The following is a 20,200-nucleotide window of genomic DNA, read 5'->3' on the forward strand; positions in this document are numbered from 1 at the left end:
AGCTACACCGATTTCGGTAAAGAGCCTCCGACGGAGGCTCTTTACCACGTGATCACGATGTAAACAGGAAGAGCTGTTGTTTGGCTTTTCCTCAGACGCGAGTAGAGGAGAGCCGATTGGCAGTTCTCCTGACAGGGGGGGGTTTGCGCTGATTGTTTAGCAGTGCAGCCCCCCCCTCGGATGCACACACTGGACCACCAGGGAAGCCCCTAACATGTGGCTGGCCAGGTACATCGCCCATTACCATCCACATGTGCCCAACATATGGCAATCAGTGCCCACAAATGGGCACTAACTGGCACCATTATAGAATAAAATCAGTGATGCCCAGCAATGCCACCCACCAGTATAATTAGTGCCACCCATGAGTACACATCAGTGCCGCCTTATCAGTGCCCGTCATTGAAGAAAAATGTACTTATTTACAAAAAAGTTTTAAGGGAAACAAAGAAAAACTTTTTTTTTCTCCAAAATTTTCGGTTTTTTATTTGTTGCGCAATAAAAAAAAAAAAAAAAAAAAAAAAAAAAACTTGTTTGGGTACAGTGTACCATGACCACGCAATTGTCATTCAAATTGCAACAGCGCTGAAAGCTGAAAATTGGCTCGGGTAGGAAGGTGTACAAGTTCCTGGTATTGAAGTGGTTAAACAATGCATGGCACGTGACATGACAGAAATGAAAAAAAAAAAAATATATATATAGAAATAAAACAAATTATATGCCGCAGCCTGTCACCAGAATTACCACAGCATCAATTGATATAAAGGTGACGTGACCCCTGTTCACAGATCTGCAGTTCAAAGACCTGCAGGTGGGAAGCTACAAAGCCAGGCAGACATTGCAGGAAGTGATGTGATGGGGTGTCAAAGTGTTTCCAAGCTGATGACGCGCAATCATACCGGCGGCATTGTCATCACTTCTCCTAGCAAAGACCAGTGTCGTCGCTGGCAGTCAATGGAGGTGGCATGGCCGGAAGTAGGGCACGTGTGGCTTTAACCAGACCACGGAAGATATAAGCACGCTGTGTGTGTAAACACGTCATAGCAGAGGACGTAAACTGGTCACGCTAGCATGGATCAGCATCCATGCTAGCGTGGTCAGTTCCTTAACAGGGTCACAAGAACTGCTAGCGCAATATAATATAATATTATTAAACGAATAGCAATACATTAAGGAGCAACACTTTAACCATCAACATTGCAATATAGTGCCCTCTATTTTATCTAATTTTGAACTGACTGGTAGTAATCTCCAAATACAGTTTGTAGGCAGACCATATTTACATCAAAGCTAAATGGCCAAACCTCAATGGGTAAGTGTATTGTATAACTGAAGCCTCTATATGGATTATCAAATGACCACAGGTATTATCATATTGTAGAATGCATCAATATAAGTTGAATTTATTCAATCCACATACAAACATTTATTGTTCGATGAACTTCATGCATGTTGTGTTATCAGCGTGCCATTTATTTATTCAAAGTTGTTTCCACTTGAGGTAAATGAATGTAAACAGGTAAACTTTGCCTTATTCTGCTTTTTCTGTACTGAAAAAAAGTTCAACATACTAGAAGGTATAGTGTTCAATTCAACTCAGGTGCTCACTGCACAGAGGCTCAAGGCTTGGTCACATAGTGCTGTGACTTGCATTTCTCCGCACTGGATCAATGCAGGCTATCGCTATGGCACACTGTTTCCTATGTGCCCAGTGCACACCGGAAGGCAGCCGGGAGGGCGAGGTGAAGTGTGGAAAAAAAATGCAGACATGTAGCATTTTATCAAGAAAAGACATGCATTAACGGAAGGAGTGGCAGACCAAAAATTAAGAGTCCAAAATAATTTATTGATGTTGTGTTAAAAGACAGCCAACGCGTTTCAGGAGTCAAAGAACTCTCCCTTCATCAGGGCTTCAGTTAATGAGAACCTTAAGTGGACTCAAAATAAGGCTTTCTGGTATGAATCTGTGCAGGGAAGCCGGTTGCTGGATTAGGATTCCCTGGCCAGCAGTATTTGCATCAGTAGTCAACATAAGAACCTTGTTTAAACTCATATCAAAGTCCCATTGCCTCTTGGATGCCCTTTTTTTACTGATGTCGCATTTTATGGCAGCTCACAGCATGTCACTGAAGTCTGACGTCCGATGTCACATCTGGCTTGCCTCTCGGCCCTGGAACCATTAGGAGGTGCACAGTGGCAGCGAACTCTTGGTGAGGAATGGAAGCGTTGCAGGTGAGGGCATTGATGGAACCACTCTGCTGAGCAGCGGATCTTACAAGTGATCCTGCTTGCGAGGACTTGGGACTCAGCATGGTGGTGAGGCAGTACTGGTTGGCTAGGAATTCCACAGATGTGAACATATAAAGCATCTTGTATTGATGATTGTAAAACTACCCGAGTGGAGATTGCTATGCTACTTGGCTTATGCTGCTTGTCTTCTGGGCTGCTTCAGTGCCTACAACTACTTGTCCCCGCTATTTTGCTTTAGCTGCAAGTGGACCTCCTATACAAATACAGACCACAATCCCAATGTGAAGGGACTATTCATTGAGAAAGGCTGTGCAATTCATCATGATAGTTCGTTTATTCAGCTACAGCTTTGATGCCCTGTTGGGGAACCTTTCTATGCACTGTATTTGTCACATAAGTCTGCAAACTTAAAACTAAAATTTTTTTTTTTTTTACCTTAAGGCATGGTTTACCTTAAAAGTGTTTATTAACCCCAAAAAATATCGATCCTGTTTCTTTAAAACACGTTGTACAGCACAGTGCTTGTGCTGTGTAATTTGGCCCCCTGTATCACCTGTCTGATCCTGTCAGTTTCTCCCCTCCCCTCTGTACGCCGACTCCGATATATCAGGGCTGCTGAGCCCTGACACCATTGTCAGCATATGTGCCTCAGTCAGCCGCAGCCCTGCTCTCTGTCATGTAGATTTACTAAGGCTGGTGCACTCAGAATCTGGTGCAGCTGCGCATGGTAGCCAATCAGCTTCTAACCTCAGCTTGTTCAGTTAAGCTTTGGAAATGAAACTTAGAAGCAGACTGGTGTCTGTGCGGAATTGAGCCCAATTTTGCACTCTCCAGCTTTAGTAAATAAGAGCCATTGGCTCTTGCTGCGGTCAATCAAATGCAGTAAAGATAAAGTGGGGAGCGGGCCTGAGTCCCGCTGTGCAAGTATGGAGTGCAACTCCATAGACACACAGGTCGAGAGCACACAGACCACGCCTCTCCCCATAACAAGCGGCTGGGTATTGTGGACATAAAAAAAAAACAAAAACAAAAACAAAAAAAAAAAAGATAGGAGGAGCCAAGATTACTGCCGGGGATCCCAGAAGAGGAGGATCGGGCCACTCTGTGCAATACCACACTGCACAGAGCAGGCAAGTATAACATGTTAGTTATTTTAATTTTAAAAATCTGGACTTTAGGAACACTAAGTTGCCTTGAATTGCTTATGACTAACATTCAATGCATGGTTACTGCAGCTGTGTGGGAATTTTGAGTGCTATCGAATAATCATTGAAAAGAAAGATTACACAATAAGGACTTTGATAATGTTTACATTACTTGAGAAGTCCAACACTTACACGAGAACTAAAAATATCTAATTTAAGGGAGATGAACTCTTACCTGCACTTACAAATGGACTTTCAACTGAAGAGTGAGCCTCCAACTTGTTTCCGGGAATTGGCAATTCTTGTGAGTTTGCAAGTCTCCAGCCAATGTTTTGAGAACGAACCGTAGTAGGATGACCCGAGTTCTAGAAGGAACCCAAAATGATAACATTAAGAAAACAGCATGTCCTACCAAAAAGCTGACCTCATGGGAAAGAATGTAAAAAGCAGCTTTCTACTCCAAGTTCCAGAAGTACCACAGAATAAGGGAGAGTTTTCCTTTTGAAGGTGTTTACTAAAACGGAATATTCTTCAATAGAAAGGTACAGGAATCTTTCTAGAACAAAAACCATTACAAAATTTAAAGTTCTCACATGCCCAAGGCTACATAGAACATGCAGTACTTTCCCAACTTTCCAGCTTGTGTCATTGCTGAGATAGCATGGTCAACTATCAGGGGAAGATCACAGAAGCTAGAAAGCAAGAAATAAAGAAGGGATTTTCATCACATTTCAATGTTTTCATTGGAGAAGCTACTGCAGGTAGACATGAATGAATGTACCTGTATTTCATTTTTTTAATGGTTATTAGAGTTCTACTTTAGAAACACATCTTATTATAGAAGACCACATTGTTATGCAGGGCAAATTGTTATGACTCCTAGCAGTTTTAGATTAAAAAAAAAAAATAGATGAGTTATTATTCAAACAGATTTCACAAAACGTCTGCCAGGAGATCAAAGGTTATGATAAAGCTCAACACCAGGCATGCAAACAACATGCACACCTGATGTACCATTTATGGAAGCTGTTGTACTTGCCAAATGAATTGTGAGATGAGATTTAGACAGTCAAGGCTGTATACAGCCAGGCAGACTTATCTCTGCTGCAGTCAAGCTAGGTCATCTCCCCGACTCCATCTCGTGGCTAGACAGTAAAAGATGAGCAGCAGTTCTCTCTGCTCAAACCTCTACTTACACTAGCATGTTCCTCATCAGCACACATGCATGCATGTATGCATCAAACCTGATTGGCACCTAGCATTGAGCTACAGCCAGCACTGACAGAAATAAAAACGTGCTTTTATTTCTTAAAAGCAAAGAACGTTATGGTGATACTTCTTTAACAACCGTGTGCACTTTACGTACAGAAAGTACTTGCATAGGAAACACTACGTTCGCTCTCCTCCCCTTCTAGTTGTTGAACCCTTCATTTCCGGGTACCCATTGAAATTTTCCCGGCCATCAAAGCTGGGAAAGAATGTAAGGCAGTGCGATTTGCATTGCATGGCATTCAGTGGAGACATGCAAGGTCTTTTAGAGAGAGAACCTCTCACCAAAAAATAACATTTAAAAATTATCTTATAGGGGACTTTTTGTCCTCTATGTGATGGAAAATAAAAGTAAAAAAAAAAAAAAAAAGTTACACCCAAGAACATAAAATCCCCCCCAAACAAACTGAGGCCCATGACATGTACGCACGTACAAAACGCATGTGGCAGGGTGCCTACTCCTGAAACCGTAGGTTGCGAAATACATGTTACATATTGCCGAGCACGCCGGACCGAGAGCAATAATTCTAGCACAAGACCTCCTTCGTAAAGCTAAATTGATGACCTATAGGGGGCTTTTAAAGCGTTGCCTATGGAAAATATAGGGTACTGACATGTTTGACATGTATCTATTTACTCAGCGCAACCTCAGCTTTTATATTTTACCAAAAAATTAGGTCATTTATTGTGTTTTTGTGCCCCCTAAAATGAACTTTAGGACACACAAAATTTCAGTAAAAACATTCGACCTTTGAGGTAATATCGTGTGACATAAAAAAAACGGAACTACCACAACTTTATTCTCTAGGGCACAGGTGTCAAACTGGAAGCCCTCCAGCTGTTGCAGAACTAGCCTCATGAGGCATTGCAAGGCCGACAGTTACAAGCATGATTCCCACAGGCAGAGGCATGATGGAAGTACTGCAACAGCTGGAGGGCTGCCAGTTTGACACCCCTGCTCTAGGGTGTCTGCTTTCAGAAAATATATCATGTTTGGGGGTTTTATGTAATCTTCAGGCCTAAAATTATTTTTTTTAGACGTGTGCAAAAAACCCCGCAAAATGGCTCTGGCTGTGAAAGAGTTTAAAGGATAAGTTCACTTTCAGGGACAGGTTATATCCGTAAGCTTTGTTTAAAAAAAAAAATAAATAAAAAGAAGGATAGCTCCTAACTTTGTCTGACTCCTAGATTCAAAGCAAGCCCTGCTTTATTACCACACATAGGTAACTATACTTTTTTTTTTTTTTTTTTTTTTTTTACACAGGAGGATTCAGCAATGGCAGCTTACATTCTTTCAGGCCTACTTTAATAATAACCATGGTCCAGTTGCTACTGCGATGCTCTACTAGAATCATTTATTCTTGGACTTGAAAACAGGTGAAATTTATCATATGGGGGGGGGGGGGGGGGGGGGGGGATGGAAAACACCATACCACACCAGGTGAATTACTGTATATACTCGAGTCGGCCTTTTCAGCACATTTCTCCCCCCGGCTTATACTTGAGTGAGGGTCTCCCGCTGTGTGATGCAGTCTTAACCTTTCGGCGGCCGTCCATTGTAACAAAGCCCTGCCTCCTCCTCGTTCATGATAGACGGAACACTGGTACAATGCTGGGAAACTGAAACAGTGTTCCGTCTATCGCAGACGAGAAGGCGATGGAGCTTTGTTACAGTGGACGACTGCTGAACAGTTAAGACTGCAGTTGCATGACACAGCGGGAGACACCCGCTGTTTGTGATCAAAAGGTACAGGTGGGCACAGTGTGGCTGCAAATGGGCATCGTTTACCGATAGCTGCTGCATTTCCCACCCTAAGCTTATACTCGAGTCAATAAGTTTTCCCAGTTTCTTGTGGTAAAATTAGGTGCCTCGGCTTATATTCGGGTCGGCTTATACTTGAGTATATACAGTATGTTTTCAAAAAGATCCCTTCATCGCAAGTCCACAAATCTCACTGTACCAGTATCCCGCTACAAACTACTGAAATGACTTGCATTGTGCTATATTCCTACAAGTTTTCACATACTGGTACTTTCACAATAATGGTAGCTTTACCACATTTGATTGACAACCGATTGCCGAAGTCCTTTGACTCGGTTTGAGTAGTTTAGCCACTTACCACTTCTTTACTACTTCTTCCCAAACTAAAGCGAAGTCTAAGCGATCTGCGTACCATCTCTTTGCGACTTATTTTAGGGGAGAAGCAGCCCGTTTTTCCAGACTCCACCCTACATGACAAAAACAGAATTACAAAAATTGGAAATCTAGAAACTATATCAGAATCCACCAACAGCACAAAAGTGAAGAGAACTCAGAAGGAATTTACCTTTGTACTTTCCTGTTTTCATACCTCTTGCTGCGTCTCAAGTTACTAGTGCTAGTGAGGTGCTTGCTGCCAGAGACAGATGGTGAGAAAGAATTTTCTGATATTTCAAAAGAAACACAAGGGCTTCCTTCTGTGCGGGCTTGATGGGAAACAAAAGCAATGACTTAGGCCAAATATATGCAATATCGTGTTATGATAATATGATCTGGTTTACTATATCTGAGCAACAGATATACGGTATACTTAACATTACATGTCAGCCAAGCATGTTTAAACATATCAAAGAACAGGAAACACTTGTCAAATTACATCTTAATCTCAAGGACTGCAGAAACACTAAAGGGACATAAGATACTGTATGTATGGAAGAGTGAAATAAAAAAAAAAAAAAAAAATCAGTTTAGGAAGGAATTTAGTAAAAAGCAGGATAATCAGTGTAAAGCTTTACTGCTCAAGGAAGCAACAGCCATCGCCATATTTCTGGCGCTTCGGTCTCAGCTCCTGTAGCGTAGCATGCAGCCACAATGCCTGCTCCAAAGCTGTACTCCCACAATGAACTTGGACCTTTTGTTTTTCTACAATTATGGAACTATAACAACACAACTACTTACCAGAGGATGGTGTGGATCCACCACCAAATAGAGTACTCGGAAGCAGCTCAAAAGTAAGATTCTGTTTTATAGATTTTCTTTTCTTGTTTGAAATTCCCTGCACAGAATCCAAAGGAAGTTTTCTTTTGGTGCTTGGAGTAAGGATTAAAGGTGTCACCATGGAGCTCAAAACTAGATGGAGAAAAAGCATAAAATAGGGTTTTTTCATTTATTTTTTTTGCAGCAATGGAAATGCTGTAAAGCATTGGTTCCCAACCCAGGGTATGTACAAAAGCATTTAGAGGTATGTGTAAGAACTGAATAATGGCAGACTGTAAATTGATAATAGGACTGTAAACCGTGTCACTTGCTTACTGAGCGACACTAGACTATGACAGCACAGGTTTAGGCAAGCAAGAGCAGAGAAGTGATCTGATGTCACCCTCCTACTGCTCAGGTCCCATCCACCGACAGCAATCACAGCATGGTCTGCTTCTACCCTAGAGTTTGTGCAGCAGTGACCTGCCAAATTGCTGGGGCCACATTGGGCATTTTAGAACAACCTCCCAGGTCACTGCAGAACTTGGGGAGAAAACTCATGGTGCTTGAGTGCTGACTGCCTCCACTAACAGAACACTGCACTGCCTTATCATTCTGCCAGTGCCTGCCACAGCTAAGTAGCAAGTACCTCTCCATAAAGCACTTGCTGACAGCCAGAGGCACCCTATGCCTACGGGAGAACCTGGAGAGGAGAGAAAGTGTTCCTGATGAAGTTGGTTGAGTACCATTACACTTAAGCCAGCCATAGATGGATCAAAATCCACCTGGTTCAGCAGGGACCGGCTGAATTTTAAAACATAGGAAGGGTGCTTGTACAGAAGTTGATCTACTGATTTTTGCCGCTCGATCAGCACTGCCGGCAGAAACAGTGTATTCCAACGGTGGGGGAAGTCTCCCTGTTGTCAGAATGCAAAAAAAGGCACAGTAGGATTCCCCCATCCCCCTCGAATGCCAAGATGGGGGAATCAATTTTGGTTGAATAAATCTGCTGGTTCAAAAAAAAAACAAAATAAAAACACATAACAGGAGTAGGAATCATCTATGGGCTGCCTAAATCTGCGACTTAAGGCAGTAAATTACCTTACTATTCCACCGTTTTATAGTCCTATTATTGGCCAATGTATGTAAACAACAGCAACTGTATTGTTTGAAACATTTTGCTAATATGAAGTGTACAATTTATTGAAATGGGCTGCCAAGGGGTATACAAAAGTGAAAAAAGGTTGGGAACCACTGCTGTAAAGCATAAGGTGAAGCTGCAAAATATTAGACATATTAGAAGTATATCCAACTTTAAAGTAACTTTTAGCCTGCAGAAAAAGTGTTAAAAGCATCTTTCAAGCAAAGAATTCAAGAAGCAAGCTAGATAATACACAAAAGGGTTTATTTATAATGTGAATGCTACATTCACAAAAGATTCTCTGGTGGTGAATCAGTATGTCATTTAAAACATATGGACATGGAGATTCCCCTGCAGAGAATGTTTGCTGAATGGTGGATTCACTGCTTTATAAATATATGCCCATAAGTGTTTTGCATTCTACTGCAGTGCCAGGGAAAAAAAAAAAAAAAAGACGACTTGAAAAGGTTTCAGGTACATTCAAAATGCAATTTAATTTTTACTATATAAAAATAATTCTATCCTTAAACATACACTTACAAAAGCAAACTCAGTACAGTAAAAATTTAATGAAACAAAATTATGAAGTAATGGATGCAATGCGGTGAAAGTCATAATTGAAATGTAATTGAAACCCTTCCAGTTTTAGGTTAACAGGTCTTAAAGGCAATCCATGCATGAAAAGCATAAACGTGGCTTGTATTGTGACCATTAGTTAGTATATACCTACCAGTCCTGTCTGTCTGGGGTGTGGAAGTAGGTGTTCTATTAGTTTTAAGTTTATTCAGTGCTCCACTAACAAAATCTGAAATGCAAGACACGAACTAAGCAGTCTTCCAAGAAATTTAAAGTAGACTACAGGGGTGACATAATGCAAGTCATTTCACAGATGTACCTCTACCAAGTAAAAGATATAAATTTGGTTTCCCACCTGGTGGCAAAACTGGGGGTAGTTAAGAATAGTGTTTCCATAAAACGCAGCTCCCAGCAATCCAAAGGAAAACTCTGCACGAGGTACAGTACTCGAAATATTAACTGCAAAATCGCAGTTTCCCTGAACAGCGTTCCAATCAAGAACACTGCTCAGGTAGTATGAGTGCTGTTGATTGGAGCACAGTGCAGCAGGTGTGTCAGACCACTGGGCTCTATGTTGAACAGTGGTCCAAATCTCTTGCAAACTGCTAGCACAGGAAGTTTCAAGACTGCAGCACACAATTACGCTAAGCCTAGGTTCACACTGACTGCGAGTTAGAAATTGTGCACGTTCATCAAATTAGCAATGCAGTCTAACTTCGGGGGGGATTTGACAGACATCAGTGCGGGTTGCTTCACATATGCTATTGAAAATCGCCCCGGAAGTCGCCCAGAACTACTTTTGGGAATCGGTGTGGTGCCGCAAAGCCGGCGTAGCACTGATTCGGACAGTGCCATTGCCGGGAAGAGCCGCCGATTTGGCATGCAGTTTGATATGTCAAATCGACCTGATGTGAACACGGGCTAAGCGTGGGACCCAAATAAATATACATACTCACCTCTAGAGCTGCAGCATCGCTGTGATGTTGCAGCTGTCCTTGACCAGCTCTAAACCCAAGAACTAAGTGATCAAGTGACTGCTGATTACTCAGTTCTCAGTCCACTCTGAGCAGAGAGCAGTGACTGTCAGTCTGCTCGCCCAGCCTGCTATGCCCGACCAGTGTTCACTGGAGCCCATGGCTGGGGAGGGGGGCAGATGCAGCTGGCTCAGGCATCTGATTGGATCATGACAAAATATTGGGTTTCTTCCAGAGCCTGGAATTGCTCCGTAACATCAGCGGGCTGTAGCAATAAAGTGAGCAGTACTTTAGTAGAATGGGGTTTATTTACTAAAGGCAAATCCACATCGAAGTGCAGTCGCTGTAGATCTGAGGGGGATATACAAGGAAAATAAAACACAGCATTTTTTGCTTGCATATGATTGGATGATAGAAATCAGCAGAGCTTCCCATCATTTTAGATTTCCCCCCCAGATCTACAGTGACTGCACTTGTAGTGCACAGTGAATTTGCCTCTAGTAAATCAACCTCAATGTTGGTTGCCAATAAACCCCTCCATCACTTTCAAAAAAAAAAAAAAGAAGTTTTGCCTTCAGGTCTATTACAATCCGTATAGAGATTTGTAAATATAATGGACTCGCAACACTATCTTTTTCCTGACAGATCTCTTTGAAGTGCCGGAGAGGGTGTCATGTCTGTTTTGCTCTCTGAAGTAAAGAAGTTTTCTGGGGGACTGGATTAAGCGCTGTGTTCCAATCATATTTTTGGGGCGTTTACGGTTATACCCTTGGGAAAGGGTTACAATCCAGAAAGAGTCTTCTTGTGGGTGCAAGACATGACTATCCAATCAGTTAGAAATCTGGAGGTTTTGCATCTTTATAGAGAAGCCAGGGAGTCAAGAGCTGCCAGCATTTGTCTTCCCGCTCTTTTAAGGCCATAGTAAAGTTCACCCCCACCTGCAAAATTTCTGTGATCCTGACTAAACCGTTGCGTTTTTAGGGCAGTAGTAAAATCTGGTACATTTTTTCTTTTTAGGGGTCCCCAGCAGGCATATGCCATAATGTGCTAGTATGCACAGCATATTTAGCACATTATGGCAGACTTGCCTGTCAAAGAAGCCCTCCAGTGCTGCGGTGTGATCTGACACGTCCCGGGCACTTCCATCTTCTCCTGGTATAGCTTCTGGGTTACCTGCCTTCAGCCAATTGAATGGTTGGACCATGATGATGTTGTGGGAGTTGCATCGCTGCCACACAGATCGGGGTCCGTAAATGTACACTGAGCTACACATGCACGGCTGAGTGTACATGATGGCTGACAGGCAGGCAGAAGATTTTATAACAGAAGAGACCGACAGGGTCTCTTCTATCAGATATCCTGTGTCAGCAAGTTTTCAAAACATGGCTTTGCTACCACTTTAAAGGGGGATGTGTAAGTCTTTCTACATGGCCAGGGTGCAAGCTTTAGCAGCTTTAACGCGGTTGTATGGGTTAAAATATTTTCTAAAATACTTGCCTGTCCTGTGCAATGGAACTGCCTCTTCTGGTAGTCTGTCGCTTGTGCTCTGGACTTCTCTCCTGTTCTGTCTGCGCCTCCATAACAAGATGCTTGCTATGGGGGCTCAATTCCGAGGTGGGTGCATCCAGATTCACACACAGCTTGGCTCAGCCCCACCCCCCGCTCACAGGAATTGATTGACAGCTACAGGAGCCTATGGCTCCTGCTGTTGCCTCTCTTTCCTGTGAATGTAGGGAGAGAGGAGAGAGCCGCTACAGACTGGCACAGCACTGGGGACTCAGGTGAGTATTTGGGGGGGTGGTGGTGGTGAGGGGGCAATACTGTTACTGGGACATTTTTTACCCTAATGCAGGTAGCCTTTAAAACCAGTTTAAGAAGGGGTTTTATCAATGAGTTTCTATTTCTTTTGATGGATAGTGGGGTATCATATAGCAAACATGTTGCTGGGTTTCCTAGCAAGGGACATACCTCTAACTAGTTGTCACTGTTTGTTTTAAAGAGGTTCTAAAGGCTCAAGTTTTTTTACCTTAATGCATTAAAAGTGCAGTAAAAAACCTGGGTGCAGATCTCCACCCCTATTCTCACCTAAGCCCCATCTCAAGCCAACAATATGCATGAGAGCAGCAGCTCTCCCGGGTCTCTCTCTGCTTACTGTCTCCTCCTAGTGTCAATCCGAGCCAGTGAGGCAATGAGACCGAGCTGCATTCTGTTTGAATGGAAACTGCTCATTCACAGGAGCGTGGTTTGGGAGCGAGTCTGCTCAAGTTCCCCCATAGCAAGAGGCCCCACCTCTATCCACAATTTTCCTGGATTCTCTGCACGCTTTGCAGCTTCCTCTCTGCAGTATACTTTCAATTTCAAATGACTACATATCCCATGGTACCTTGCTGCCTGCAAGTCATGATCCCAGTACTGACTTTGCCACCTGAATCCTCTTTCAGCACCTCTGAGGGCCAAAAAGGTTTAGCCTTTAGGCCTCATGTGCATTGGATGTTATAAAAACACCAGTAGCGCTAGCTGTAGATTCTGGGGACACTGTGTACCCGATCAAGCTCTAAAGTATCACTGTAAAGTTTGCCCAGAGTATTTCTTGTAATAGCAGTTACAGTTACCCGCAAGTTCAGGCCTAGTGTAGTTTCTGGGATACCCCTGGATCATATTATTACATCTGTATCTTCCAGTTGTAGCCACAAGGAAAAGCATTGGTGTTGGGCCCGTGTCACCTTCGATGTCCCATCTGCGGGTTCGGATAAAAGCAAGGGAAAACAGCAAATGTCTGTTTGCTGATCTCCTCTACCTTGCAAGATCCTGGAACAGATTTGTATAATGCCAAAATATTCTGCTGTCACTTTCTCTCTAGCTGTTGTTGAAGATGCTAAATCGATCACAATCCCTGATGTCTCATTAAAGAGAACTTGTCACGACAACATTCTTAAATACAGGACATTTTGTACCCTATGTGACAAAGTTTAGGTCAAGAAAAAAAAAAAAAAAAAAGATGAAAATTAAAGTTACACCCAAGCACTTAGGTAATATATGGCGTTTGTTGCCCCAAAACAAAAACCACACCTTAGTGTATTTTGTACTGAAATCTTGTGCTCGATAAACTGTTGCACTAATATTGTGTGACATACAGCGTTGATGTTCCACCATTTTATTCTTTGTGGTTTCTGCTTTCAGAAGATAAAGCAATGAGTGGGAATAAATAATGTTCAGGCCTAAAATATTTTTTTTAATCATGTGTGCAAAAAGCTGCTCTGGAAGCAAAAGGGTTAAAACCTCTGCCAGGATGTTCTTGTCATGCCCCCATAAGGGAGATTTTCACATACTTCCTGCTCAGGGGAGGAATATCAGACACAACAAGAGTAATCTCCTTTAGGGACAGGGATAGTATTTAAAATTAGCCAGAAAACACTCAAGTTACAACACTTCCCTACCCTAGCCAAAAAAGATTTGCTGAAGATGGCCTTTAATACTGCATGATTCTCGGTTGAACAAAACTTGAGTTTGGAGATATCAAATTCAGGAGATCCGCTATTGGTCCTCATGTACAGGGGAAAAAAAAAAAAAAAAAAACACACACACCACCACCACCACAGTCCCCTCAACCTGATTGCATCCTGTTAGAAATTAGTACATGCCTCCAGCTGTTCACTGCTGCAAGATAGGCCCTGGATCTGAGATAAGACTGTGAAGGACAAAAAGCTTACCTCCAACACTTCTCCGCCTCCTGCGTTTCCTCTCACCAGGGGAGTCAGTATCACCTTCCTCTAATTGCTCAGCTCCAGGGGTATCAGAGCCAACATCCATACCAAGCATGCCTGGTATTTTCTCAAGAAGGAAATTAGGCACGCAACCTACAGAAAAAAAAAAAAAAGTGTGTACACATAAAAAACACACATACAGTATATACATGGGAGTTAAATTGAAGGGCACAGGAGTTGGGAGACTGAGTTATATACTGCTGCATACAGGAAGACTTGGACACCAGCAAAAGGAAAAAAAAATAAATAAATATGACTAGCACCATAAAACTCCCCCTATTTAGAGAATGTTCCAGTTTAGTGGAAAAGCAGTACCAAGAGCAAAATTATAGACAGAAGGATGGACCTGTGTCCTTCAATGAACTCTGAGAAATTTTAGTGCAAAAATCCCATCTTCTCTCACATTGAAAAACTGCAATTCAGAGGCCACTGGGGCATAAGCTAAATGGGGGTGGGCAAAAACACACAACAGACCCACACAAACAAAACTGGGGCTACCTGCAACCTAAAGCGCTGAGCGAAGGAACTTGTGTCTGAAGATGGAATCAGATGAGGCCTGTAAATCCAGCTGGAAAAAAAAAAACAAAAAACCCCTAGATAACAGACTAGGTGGCTGCCTTGCAAATCTGGGAAACCATTGCTTGACATCGAAATGTCCAAGAAGCAATCACAGATCTAGCAGAATGCATCTTGATAGTAAAGGGTGAAATCAATCTTTAAGCCATTAGCTTGGCTAACAATGTGTCTTAGCCACCAAGAACCATGGACCGTCATGGAAGACAATCACGCAGTCAAGTTGTGAATCTTTGTGCAATGCATGCCTAATTTGCTACCACTGCTTGACAAACTGCAGCCAAGCAATGGATGGAGATCTTCTGATAAACTGAAGTCAGACAGAGGGACTCAGGAATTATGTCCTAGTTTAGATGGAAAGCCAAAAACAAAATTAGGAAGAAAGGTGGCTCCAAGGCAGGCCATAGACACTGCAAATTTCTTTGTTTTCAGGAAAGAAATTTGCACGATTCCCCCATCAACACAGACAGTGCTGACAAGGGAATCCCTCCTGCTGAGCAATTGTCTGCTCCTGGCGGGGGAAGCTGTCCCTGCTGAGAGAAGACCATGATTAATGCTAGCGGCTATAGCAGAGGCTAGCGATAACTGCAAGTGAATCCAGCAGGCAGTTTGTACCCAAGTTGATTGATCAGTTTGGTTCATTCAGCCTGCTCATACATGGTTCGAATCTCTGCTGGTTCCTGCTGAACTGGCCAAGATTCAAACCATCTATGGCCTGCCTAAGGCACACCACCTTGTCCATGTGCAAGACTGAAAAAGCTTCTTTACAGCACAAAGCCAACAGCTCAAGCACACAACTTTGCAGAAGTGATGGCTAAAATAACACATGAGTGAGAATGGAAACTGGAATAACCCTTATACCTTCAAAAAAGCAGATTTTGAAGGCCAGTGGGAACACAATTTAGATCCCACAAAGTCACTGGTGAGTGCACAGGGGGAGCTACATAAGGGACACCCTGCACGAAGGTCGTAAAGTGCAGAAAGCTATTGGTAAAACAAGATTGCAAGTGTTGAGCTCTGCCCCATGATGGTACTCTGGGATAAATGCTGACCAAGGCTCATTTGCAGAAAGGTGAGAATTTGTCCCACTGTGAACTTTTTGATATGAAGTTCTTGCCTTGCACCAGGCAAAGAATGCTCTTGACTTGCACTTGTAGAAGGCAGACTTCCTTGCTTTTAACATTAGAGGAATCACGGATTTAGAGATGCCTCTGCCCTCAAGACCTGGACTTACCATGCTAACAAAGCCAGCAACTGTGTAGCAGAATGGTAAACTGACTCTGCGGCCAGAAGATCCAGGTGATCTAGAAGAGCCCATGGAACATCTGCCAGGCAATAGAGCTGCCACGTAGAAGGCTTACCAATCTCAGAACTCAAAGTGGTTGTATAGTAATTTTTTTAACTTTTAACTACAGGTAAGCCTATAATAAGGCTTACATGTAGGTAAAAAGAATAACTCCTAAACCTGTACAGTTTAGGAAATATTCCCCTTGCAATGAGCCGCTGACTTCAGCGGCGCATGCGCTCCGGGTATTCTCGGCTGAAAGTCCGGCAGATGCTGGACCTTGCCGGAAAGAAGTCTCCCACGCCCATGCGCGGGTGTGACGACATCGCGGCTCCGGCCACTCACAGCGCCGGAGCCGCAAAACACGGAAGACACGCCAAGGCAAAATGTCAGCTCCCTCTGCATGGACCGGGTGAGATACTTACCTTAGAACGAGACGTCGGTATTTCATAATGAGCTAGTATGCGGTGCATACTAGCTCATTATGCCTTTTTCCTTACAGGTGTAGAAAAAAAAAAAAAAAAAGTCAGCGGGTTTACTACTGCTTTAAGCAAAAGTGGAGATTCCACTGACTATTGCAATGAAGAGTTGGACATTTTTATCAAAGAAGAAAAGCTCTGGCTTGAGCTGAATCTAGGATAAGCCCCAGATATTCCAAGCAGTTTGTTCCAGAACGAGGAGTCGGCTCCAGCACTAACTCCTGAAGGGTCAAGACCAGTGGCGGTTTTTCTTTTTTTTGGGGGGCGGCAAACAATCCAGAGCTGTAACAGAACTGGCAAATGTGATGGTTTCCCAGGCATTGCTGCAGGAAAAGTGAAGAAAGGCAGCCAGAGGACACCAGGTAAGCAACAGCAAGTTGCTAATTTAACTGTAGATAAATTAACCACTTCAGCCCCGGAAGGATTTGCCCCCTTCCAGGCCAGGCCAATTTTTGCGATATGGCACTGCGTCGCTTTAACTGACAATTGCGCGGTCGTGCGACGTTGTACCTAAACAAAACTGACGTCCTTTTTTTCCCCCACAAATAGAGCTTTTTGGTGGCATCTGATCACTGCTGCGGTTTTTATTTTTTGCACTTTAAACAAAAAAAGTGTGTCAATTTTGCAAAAAACACAATATTTTGTAGTTTTTGCTACAATAAATATCCCCAAAAAAAAAAAAGTGCATAATATATATATATATATATATATATATATATATATATATATATATATATATATATATATATATATATATATATATATATATATATATATATATTTATTAATATATATATATATATATTATTTTACTATTACATAGTAATGGCGGTGACCTGCGATTTTTATCAGTACTGCAACATTGCGGTGGACAGATCAGAGACTTTTGACACTATTTTGGGACCATTGAACATTTATACAGCGATCAGAGCTAAAAATAGCCATTGATTACTATATAAATGACACGGGCAGGAAAGGGGTTAACACTAGGGGGGGGGCGATCGAGGGGTTAACTGTAGGGGGGATGGGACTGACTAGGGGAGGAGAGAGATCAGTGTTCATACTTAGTAGGAACACATGATCTCTCTCCTCTCCCCGGAGAGAACCGGGATTACACACACAGATCCCGGTTTTCGCTCTGTGGTTGTTATAATAATAATTATTTTAAAAAAATATTATATATAACTATCAACTATATACCTGTCAACCCGCAGCCTTCTCTTCACTACATCCATTCAAAGTGCTGAATTTCCAGCTTGTAAGAGTTCACAAACAAAAAAAAAAAAAACAAAAAAAAGTGGACGCAGAGTTGAAGTTACACTCAGCAGAACTTAGGCCCCTTTCACACTGGGGCGGTTTGCAGGCACTATTGCGCTAATAATAGCGCATGCAAACCGACCCGAAACAGCCGCTGCTGTCTCTCCAGTGTGAAAGCACCGAGGGCTTTCATACTGGAGCGGTGCGCTAGCAGAACGGGGAAAAACAAAGTCCTGCTAGCAGCATCTTCGGAGCGGTGTATACACCACTCCTGCCCATTGAAATCAATAGGACAGCACCACTATACCGCTGGCAAAGCGCCTCTTGGTGTCAAGAAAACTTGTCAGAAGTGATTCATGCACCAGACAGAAATTACACTTAGTGCTCATAACTGAGACAAGTACACACCATAGATAATGCTTTGTTCCTTTAACTTCTGGAGGTTTACAACCACTTTAAAGTGGTTGCGAACCCTGTTACACCATTTGTACCTACAGGTTAGCCTATAATAAGGCTTACTTGTAGGTACTGTAAATATCTCCTAAACCTGCAGAGTTTAGGAGATATTTACCTTAAACGCTTGCGCCGACGTCATCGGCGCATGCGCACTGAAGAAATGGCTTGCTCGTGCCGTTTCTTCAGCAGCATGCCATGACTGGCGGCTCCCGCGTGAGAGTGACGGTGTCGCGGCTCCGGCCAATCACAGCGCCAGAGCTCGCGAACCCGGAAACGACTTCGGGAGACATGTCGCCGGTCACAGCGGTGTGCGGGGCAGCAGCTTCGATCTAAGATAAGCATTTCAGAATGAGCTAGTATGCGATGCATACCAGCTCATTATGCCTTTGTCTTACAGGGTTTGTTTTTTTCAGGTTTACAACCACTTTAACCGCTTGCCGACAGCCTCACGCAGATATACTGCGGCAGAAGGGCTTGTACAGGCAACACCACGTACCTGTACATTGACCTTTAAGAGGCGGCCAGCCGGCGGCGCGCGCGCCCACGGCAAGCTCCGTGAGTCCGGTCGCGGGTCCCGCGGACTCGATCGTCGCGGGGATACCCGCGAACGCCTCACGGGGAGATGCTGATTTTAAAAAGCATCTCCCCGTTCTGCCTAAAGACAGTGTCACTCGATCTCTGCTCCCTGTCATCGGAGCAGAGATCAGTGACGTGTAACATGTAGCCACCCTCCCCATAGTTAGAAACACGCCCCTAGGACACACTTAACCCCTACACTGCCACCTAGTAGTTAACCCCTTCACTGCCAGTGTCATTTACACAGTAATCAGTGCATTTTTATAGCACTGATTGCTGTATAAAATGACAACGGTCCCAAAAATGTGTCAAAAATGTCCGATGTGTCCACCATAATGTCGCAGTCACAATAAAAATTGTTGATCGCCGCCATTTAAAAAAAAAAAAAAAAAATATTAATAAAAATGCCATAAAACTATCCCCTATTTTGTAAACGCTATAACTTTTGCGCAAACCGATCAATAATCGCTTATTGCGATTTTTTTTACCAAAAATATGTAGACGAATACGTACTAACGTATTAACCACCAAGGCCTGATTTTATCTCCAACCCAGATGGCCCTTTTTCTACTTTTTCCCCGGGTGATCCATGTACATTGCAAAGATTATAACAACCTTTGTCGGCGATTCCTACCTTTTGTTATTCTGAAGAAATCCATGTGTTTGTCTGTGCCTCTGTATTGAGTGGGTCTAATGGGAGTGGTTTCATAATTATCAGTCAGCTGTGGCAGCTGCAGAGCACTAATGAGGAAATCTGCTAGGCCTGCATCCCTTTAGACGTGTCCCCTTTAGAAACTTTTCACCAAAAATTAGATTTTTGTTGCAGGGGATGCCTGAAATCTGACTTGTATCTTAGGCAGACTTCTGGGAAAATTGGTGAGCCAATCACACAAGCAAGAAATTATTCTGTGTACAGAACAACTCCATGTAGCCATATTGCATTTATAGAAAATTACAGCAGCTGCAGATTGGAAAGGTAATTTTTAATAACATTCAAATACAATATGACTTGTATCGCAATTGTGCACGCTATATTATATTATTTTTTCTTTATTTGCCATCCCCCCTCCCACGGAAGTGGAGTTACCCTTTACCGGACACACTAAATAACCTCGTATCCAGGATACTTTATATAAGAAAACTAATTTTGTATACTTAATAGCACTAAAATCAATAGCATATCATGGTTACAATGAAACCTTAGTGCTCACCTATATCTGCTGCCTGGTCTATCAGAGTTTGCACTATTGCTACCTGAACACGCAGCTTCTTTTCTGTGCTTGCAGAAATCTTGTCACTGTCCCCTGTCTGTAGAAGGTTAGGAGCAAATATCACAGCCAGATTACTGCTGTCCATTCTGTTGGTGTCAGATCTGCAGGGCATATTAATCTATAATAAGAAAATATGTACACCATTTGTATTTTTGATAAGCAAGTCTACCCATATTGAAAATCTTACCTCATAGACACATTTTGCAGAAAGTTAAAAAAATAACGCAG

General features: G+C 42.8%; 1 protein-coding gene across 1 annotated transcript in view; it reads right to left on the reverse strand.

The window, feature by feature from the left end:
* The window catches only part of ARHGAP11A (Rho GTPase activating protein 11A), a gene marked incomplete in the record, with an annotated part of 29,558 nt that overhangs the window by 2,267 nt on the left and 7,091 nt on the right, over nt 1-20,200 (reverse strand). The window contains 8 exon segments of the mRNA XM_073609250.1: nt 3,631-3,760; nt 6,785-6,893; nt 6,992-7,130; nt 7,603-7,773; nt 9,492-9,566; nt 14,022-14,168; nt 19,913-20,073; nt 20,160-20,200. Coding sequence (XP_073465351.1) covers nt 3,631-3,760; nt 6,785-6,893; nt 6,992-7,130; nt 7,603-7,773; nt 9,492-9,566; nt 14,022-14,168; nt 19,913-20,073; nt 20,160-20,200 — 973 coding nt within the window.

The sequence above is a fragment of the Aquarana catesbeiana genome, linkage group LG13 (assembly GCF_042186555.1).
Source record: "Aquarana catesbeiana isolate 2022-GZ linkage group LG13, ASM4218655v1, whole genome shotgun sequence".
Lineage (NCBI taxonomy): Eukaryota > Metazoa > Chordata > Amphibia > Anura > Ranidae > Aquarana > Aquarana catesbeiana.